This window comes from Mya arenaria, chromosome 10 (genome assembly GCF_026914265.1).
Source record: "Mya arenaria isolate MELC-2E11 chromosome 10, ASM2691426v1".
Classification (NCBI taxonomy): Eukaryota; Metazoa; Mollusca; class Bivalvia; order Myida; family Myidae; genus Mya; species Mya arenaria.
In genome coordinates, this window is record NC_069131.1 from 47,249,064 (window position 1) to 47,257,167 (window position 8,104).

The following is an 8,104-nucleotide window of genomic DNA, read 5'->3' on the forward strand; positions in this document are numbered from 1 at the left end:
CCAAATACTGACACTTATAAAGACATACTAGGCCTAAACTAAACATAATTATAGTGACCTCCGCCTGCTGGTTGTCGCCAAATACAGACATTTATAAAGACATACTAAGCCTAAACTAAACATAATTATAGTGACCTCCGCCTTCTGGTTGTCGCCAAATACAGACACTTATAAAGACATACTAAGCCTAAACTAAACATAATTATAGTGACCTCCGCCTTCTGGTTGTCGCCAAATACAGACACTTATAAAGACATACTAAGCCTAAACTAAACATAATTATAGTGACCTCCGCCTTCTGGTTGTCGCCAAATACTGACACTTATAAAGACATACTAAGCCTAAACTAAACATAATTATAGTGACCTCCGCCTTCGGGTTGTCGCCAAATACAGACACTTATAAAGACATACTAGGCCTAAACTAAACATAATTATAGTGACCTCCGCCTGCTGGTTGTCGCCAAATACTGACACTTATAAAGACATACTAGGCCTAAACTAAACATAATTATAGTGACCTCCGCCTTCTGGTTGTCGCCAAATACTGACACTTATAAAGACATACTAGGCCTAAACTAAACATAATTATAGTGACCTCCGCCTTCGGGTTGTCGCCAAATACTGACACTTATAAAGACATACTAGGCCTAAACTAAACATAATTATAGTGACCTCCGCCTGCTGGTTGTCGCCAAATACTGACACTTATAAAGACATACTAGGCCTAAACTAAACATAATTATAGTGACCTCCGCTTTCTGGTTGTCGCCAAAATACAGACACTTATAAAGACATACTAGGTCTTAATTGTTACGTGTGTTAAGTATAGTAAATGATTTAATAAGAACTATATTGAAGCAGCTAACACTTAACATAATTATGTCGGGTATATTTAAAACACATGATATGAAAATATATTTTGTTTTAGCCGAAAAAGGCTGCAAATTTATTTCACACATATGATACAGAACAATAGCAGCCAAATCACCCTTAAATCGGGGAAATATGAATAATACACAATACATGTAATTACAAATAAATTATATACAAAACAAAATTCTAAGAATGAATGTGATCGCCAAATAAAAGAAATCAAGCGAAGAATTACCGAAAAGGGATTAAAGGTACTAGAGAGTTATCTCCCTTATAATTAAGATTTTTGAAGCAAAAATTGCACATTATTTCTGATTGAGTGATTTTTTTCCCCAAAAAGTATGACATCTAACAGAAGGGTATTCTGATCTCGGCAATTAAGTGGAATTTGATAGACATATTTCAACAAGGATTTATTATTTTAAATCTATATTTTCATTATTATTTAAGATGCTTTATCTTAAACCAGGTTTAATTTGCATGTTGCATTGCACTTTTTCCAAGTTTGATATAGGTTCGTATAGTTTTCCTTATTTTCAAAAAGGAGTTGTCTTGGGTCATTATAGCCTGAATTCAATAGATATTGATACAATCTTGTTTTGAAAGACATCTCCTCATCATAAACGCGTTTTAAATTGATTTTTCACTCTAAAAACAAAGCAATATGTGTCTTTATTTAGCGCGTTATCCTTATGTTTAAATGAGTTTATTTATAGTTTTGTACAAGGCAGGTGTGACAGTAATGTTATAATATCGGCTAATATCGGCTATATATTCAATATTCTATCAACTGATGTGGAATGATATGTTTTTATTAAAATTATTGGTATTGTTTTTCCGCTTATTGAGCACAGAAGGAAAGGAACTTAAATTATGGATGTTTCCAGAAGTGGTCAACGAGTTTCAGCCTTTGACGCTGATTTGCGATGTAGAAGAGGTGAATGAAACATGGATAGTAGACTGGATCAGGAACAAGACAGGCACAACTGAATTGCATTTAGAAAGTCCCTGTGCCTCAGCGATGAATTCCACGGAAGATTACACTATAAGCTGTTTAACGAATCAGCAACATAATTTGACAATTAACAACGTTACACGGCTGAATCATGGTGATCTATGGCACTGCCGTGACAGGAACAACACGAAATATCAAAGCAACGGTGTAGTAGTTCAAGTCAGAGGTTTGTCTGATGAATTTTATTTTACTATAAAATACAAATATTGATGTCAGCCAGATCAGTGTCACAACCGTCCATTAAATAGTTTGCATTGCTGTTGAATTTTAATCAAATATACCTTTGAAAACATTGCCTGTTTTTTAAACTTCTATGGCGTGTATGTAAAATATATAAATGGAAATGTAGGAAGCATAATTTTCAAACAAATGTGATCACAGGGATCTAATAATTTTTATAATAGTAAGGGGGACAACTGCATATGCACATTTAGTTTTTGTGATAAAACATTATACATGTAGTCACCCTGAAAACGAGTTAAAGATAAAATTTATTGCAACCATTTTGTAACAAAAACTCATTGGAATACATGCATTGTGCATTGTTCTCTCTGGTGGATGTTTTTTTCGTTTTAAAGGGACTCGGCTATGTTTTTTTTAAAAGGCACTTTTTATGGAAAAAATAATATTACGAAATGAATTGTCGAACAGAACCAAAATTTTGAAACACTTTAGTAACGCGATCCCACACAAGATTGTAGTGTGATTAGTTGATTGATATAATCACGTGATAAATGTTAAAATATCCGGCAATCTTTGAATAAGGCCCAGTTGTTAAGGCGTCAGTTTTCTAAAAGAAAATCTTGATTGTAACGGCATGGATTCGCTGACCACTACAACCAGAATATTATTGTATACTTGAATTGTATTTTTTTAACAATTTCGGTATCAAAGAGTCAAATAATTATTAACAAAAGTGTTTTCAGATGCATTATCGGGAAAACTTATTTTTGTTTGTCACTGTACATATTTGAAAATAAAAGTGCGCTTTTGCAATGTGTGTGTCACGGAGTTATTCCGGCTGGACAAATCACGTGGGCTTCATGACAATGGAACACCGGATGACGTCAGTGATGACGCCATTATACCTGAGATGAACAATGAAACAATCACTCATTATGGCAAACAATAACAACACAGAGTAATGTAACACTAAATGCAATCACAGCGCCTTATGGAACTTCAGTCTAGTGCAAGGCCACCAATACGCATACAACTGGCTTATCAGTAATGGCGCAACCATTGCTGTTCTGCGTACGACTTGAAAGTATTTCCTCATTGTCTAGCCTATCAAAACTAACACTTCAAAATAATAAATGCCTTCATACTTTTGTCATCTATACACACTGAGTAAAATGTAGTTTTATCGCTAAGTAATACGTAAAAGTATTTTGTCATGAAGCTTATGCAACTGAATAAAAATACGACCTACAACCTTTGATACTTTATTTTCGGATCTCATTATGTTACCTCTAGACTTATTACCTAATGATGTTATGTGAGTGTGTGTTTTTTTTCAAATTTAGTTGTTCCACCTTCTGTCGAAATAACGCGGCCACCAACAGATTTTGTAACTGTTTACGAAGAAGATGAAGTGTTTTTCGAATGTATTACGTCACCTGGATATTTTACGTCTGCTATCACGTGGTACAAGGTGACTATTGGAAGTAAGGATATAATTCATGCGAACGGTTCCTCGGTTACAGAATTAAATGACAAGAAACGCCTCTACAGAAGTTGGTTAACACTGGCCTTCAGCATCAGACAGGACTGGACAGTAGTGTACTGCACTACCAACAACTTCATGTCGTTGAGCAATCGAGTTACAATTCATGTCATCAAACGGAATGGTGTTGGAGGTGCGTATAACGCTAATGGATATATGCATTTATAAAGTATAAAACTAATCAATTAGTTCATGCTTTTCAATGAAATAACAACAGTGAATGTATTATTTTGATACTTTAACTGCGTACAAAGGACTGAACATTTAAACTTTAAGAACTGCTCTTTAAAACGAGGGTAGTACATTCACCTTGACCAAAACTAAACTCATCACTTTTGAACAACAAAATGTCTCCCAAAAAATAATTTTATGTAAAAAAGGTTGAATATGTTTAAATAAATACATTTTCGGAAATAAACAAAACAATATTATTTATTAAAAAAGTGTTATCACTTTTGTCTTGGGCTTGAAGCTGAATGATCGAGCACATGTTTTCGTACAAAATCCATGTACAGACAAAAGCAGCTGCTCGAACATGTTATTCGATAACGTTACAGCATTCAGTGTTATATTATATATCAAATACTTTTCTAAACTGACTTTGTAGTACCAACTTCCTGACAAATCCACACAGCAATTAACCAACTCTTTTTTACCAATCCGCCTCAAGAATTGTCAACATCCAAGCATGGTATTCGGGCGAATAAAACTTATCTCTGACGAGTGAAGGGGTGATTGAATGTCTATGTTTAATAAACTCAACTCTAAAACCTGAACATTTTTTAGACACATTTGTTATGCTAACGCGTTTGTTCTTCCCAATTATATTCAGTAAATGGCGACCAGTGTGTAATCATGCCCTGTTCAATCTAAATACATTCGAGCATTACCTTTTGATTATTTGGAAGATAGATTTATAAAATTTTAATGATTGATATTAACACCTCAACTTCCATTTCATAAATGAACTGCCATCTTGCAATTGCGATGTGAATTGAAAATGATTTTCCTTGGTATTGTTTTTATTGTAACATCAAGCCCCGAAAAACCTAAATAAACACGTTAAAAAGTTTGAATTTAAGATATGTTAAATGAATTGTTGTCATTGGTGTTTCAATTTTACGTTTAAAAGTGATTTGAAGCGATGGTTATTTTCCCGCGTTATTGTGACGTCATTTGAAAAACTGTTTCTTGTTACAATCAGGTCGTTCTATTTATAGAACGGGTAGGAAAGAATTACTGAAAGTTTTTTTTTTTAAATAAATCAAGTTTTTTTTAACAATTTTGGAATTAAATAGTGAGTATTGGTGTAAATATAAGTAATAAATTGCATTATTGATGTTATTTGCGGTGATATGAACGCAATAGGACTGGTTAAAGTACGTGTGGAGTCGACTCTAGACTGTTTAACCAGCCCAATTGCGTTCATACCACGATAATAACATCAATCCCGCAGTTCATTCCTTAAGCGTTAACAAAATGTTTGATATAAAACACAAGTGAATAATAAACTATAAAAAGAACTCTTCGAGAATTATTTCTCCACGAACCGGAAATAGGAATGACAGCCACGTCATCAGCTATCGAACGTTTACGTGAGGGTCGTCTCACGGGTAGCGTCGTAGCAAACACTCTTTTTTAAATAAGTGAGTATTTAGAAATAAAATTGAAATACCAATAAAACTCCAAAAATAAGCATAAAAGAAACAGAATGTTTTGATAACAGTGTATTAGATCGTTTTTGATTTCACTTGTGATTACGCAGAACCTTAATATTCAACCTTAGCTCCGCCACTCGTGGGACTTTTGTTTTAAAACTCGTTAAATGAAATACTATCTTACACTGTAGATAAATATCCCCCATGTTTAAAAAAAATCCTGTGCTAAAAACTAGTTACAGTTTGAATAATGTTGTTGTTTCTTTATCAGAACACAGTCATGGTGATACAATAAAGATTGTGATTGGGCTATCATCTATAATTGGAATCGGAACAACATCCGTTTTTGTAATTGTTGGATATGTTATCATCAAGAAAAGACGTTCATTAGAAGGTAAGAACTATGTCTTATCGTAATATAAATCATTTCACAACATGAATAGATGACATTCAAATTTGCTTCACTTGATTGTTCAGAACACATTTAATTGTTATTATTGCACAGCTGCATTTCAAGTGTTTTGACTTTGTTTATGTTTCTGTCGCCTTTCTAGCTTTATTGCCGAGCTGTAATGTGTTGTATTATCTAGGCAAATAAGTGAGGTTATTAGCTTCTGTTTTGGTGTGTGCGTTTTCACTGGACGCTGAGCGGTGCTCAAACACGTTTGATGTTCTCAATATTGATTCTTTTTTTCATTTAAGTGGTGTATGCTGTTTTTTGCAATCGTTTTTTATGTATGAATTTTACTGTTTTAACTTTCTTAAACGTTTATATGGTTCATTTGTCTTTTAAGTCTGTATAATCAAACCGTTATGAACTTTTGAAGATACATAAATGTTAATTTCAGCCAATTCTCGAAAGAAAACACATACTCCAGAAAACGTGAATCAAGCGAACGGTAACTTGTTTGTTCGATTTTTTTTAAATCATCGTTTTTCAGAGTAACTGCACTATTTTTTTTTAACTTTACTTGTTTTCTGGTGTATGCATATTATTTCTTGTAGCTTATTTAAACATTCTGTTTGCAAAATTGTATGAAAAATTATATAAATAATTAATTAAAACAATATGTTTTTTGTGTATTTGTCCTTTTTCAGACGAAGCAAAAGAAAATACCAGTCACAGTACTAAGTAAGTATTACTTTTCGTTTTGGTTGATATATATTAATGTACAAATGTTTTTAAATCGGTTAATATGGTGATATACAACCCGATTTCTCACGTGGCATAAACCAAATGGATAACTTCTATTGTCGTTGATTGTAGGTCCAGCACAGTGAATAGACTCACTACAGCGGTGTATGAAAACACAACGATAGGCGCGCCATAGGAACATATGCAGATGGTGGAAGGTTATTAGAAATGGGATGTGCGAAACGATGTGGGACATTGCTCTTTGATGTTCAACTGTGCTGTAAACAATTGACGAGTGTGCAGTTTATTTTACTATGTTTTCTTCATGAAACTGATACAACAAATCATTTTTAACCACATTGAAAAAAATATAATGACATTTTATCTTCCAAGAGTTGAACCCCGAATACGAGTTTTGGAGTGTTGTTGACATTTATTTACAATTTATTATTTACACCTCAACTTCCATTGCTTAAATGAACTGACTTTCGGTAATAGCGGTTATCATCCGATGAACGCAACATCTTCGGATATGTTCGGAACGCAATTCATCGCATAACAATATAAATGATTTTTTTTATCTTGTTATTGTTTGTATTATGTCATCAGGTCCCGTAAAATGTAAATTAACATTTTAGAAAGTGTTAATTTATGATATGTTATATGTATTGATGCCATAAATGTTTCAATTTCAAGTGTAAAAGTGATTTTAAGTGGTTGATCTTTTCCCATGTTTTTGTGACGTAATTTGATAAAATGTTTCCGAATACAGTCGGGTCGTTCTATTTACAGAATGGGTAATAAAAGGATAACTGAAAGGTTTTCTTAAATGAATGATGTACTTTTTAACCAATTCTTGAATAAAATAATGAACTATTGGTGTAAATATAAGTAATGAATTACGGGATCGATGTCATTATCGGGGATATGAACGCAGTTGGGCTGATACCGTGGAGTCCTTCGGACTCAGTACACTCAGCCAGCCCAATTGCGTTCATATCCCGATAATGACATCGATCCCGCAATTCATCCCTTAAATAACGACACAAAACATATGTATATACAGTAGCAGTAGGACCATCTTGTTATTCATATTAAATAGTTTTATTTGTTAGTCCATACAAAAATGTACGTGCTTTGATATGTATAAGCTATTAGCTCAAATTGATGTTACATTAAAGAAAAGATCTTGTTTTGCATGTAGTGTACACCAATATTGATGTTGATCAGTCAAATGCAAAAAGTTCATTCCTCTAATCAAATAAATATTAAAGTAATCAAATTTTAGTACCTTGCATTTGATAACATGATCATTGTTAAAGTTGAAAGAAAATTGAAAAAAATAAAGTTACAACAATGAAACACAATTCAATTGTTAAGGATGGAAATTCAACATAAGTTGTATGCACTAGTACCAAGGACATCTAGTAATAGTAATTTCGATTTTTAAACAGAAATAAACAAATCATTCCTAAACGTGTTCTTCTATACACATTTCAACTGAAATTTAGCAGCGGGATTCAGACAATTGCGTAAGGCAAGGTAGCATATGCATGTCTCTGTTGCAGGTTTAAATTTTCTTAATGCTCTGAACGGGAACAGTCCTTCTTCGCTACAACTCCAGCTGACAACATGGTCATCCTTTTCACCAGTCATTATGGCTTCAAGCTGATGGTCAGCACGAGTTAGCCTAGT

General features: G+C 33.3%; 1 protein-coding gene across 2 annotated transcripts; it reads left to right on the top strand.

Annotated features, from left to right (window-relative positions):
• Positions 1–1,619: 1,619 nt before the first annotated feature.
• Positions 1,620–7,829, top strand: LOC128206824 (uncharacterized). Of its 2 annotated transcripts, none has more exons than XM_052909503.1 (6): positions 1,620–2,056; positions 3,417–3,749; positions 5,546–5,668; positions 6,123–6,173; positions 6,373–6,406; positions 6,542–7,829. In XM_052909503.1, the coding sequence occupies exons 1-6, from the start codon at positions 1,669–1,671 to the stop codon at positions 6,603–6,605; spliced, it is 993 nt and encodes a 330-aa protein (XP_052765463.1). In that variant the 5' UTR covers positions 1,620–1,668; the 3' UTR covers positions 6,606–7,829. The 2 variants fall into 2 exon arrangements, with proteins under 2 accessions (XP_052765463.1, XP_052765464.1); XM_052909504.1 differs by having other exon boundaries at positions 3,597–3,749.
• The last annotated feature ends 275 nt before the right edge of the window (positions 7,830–8,104 follow it).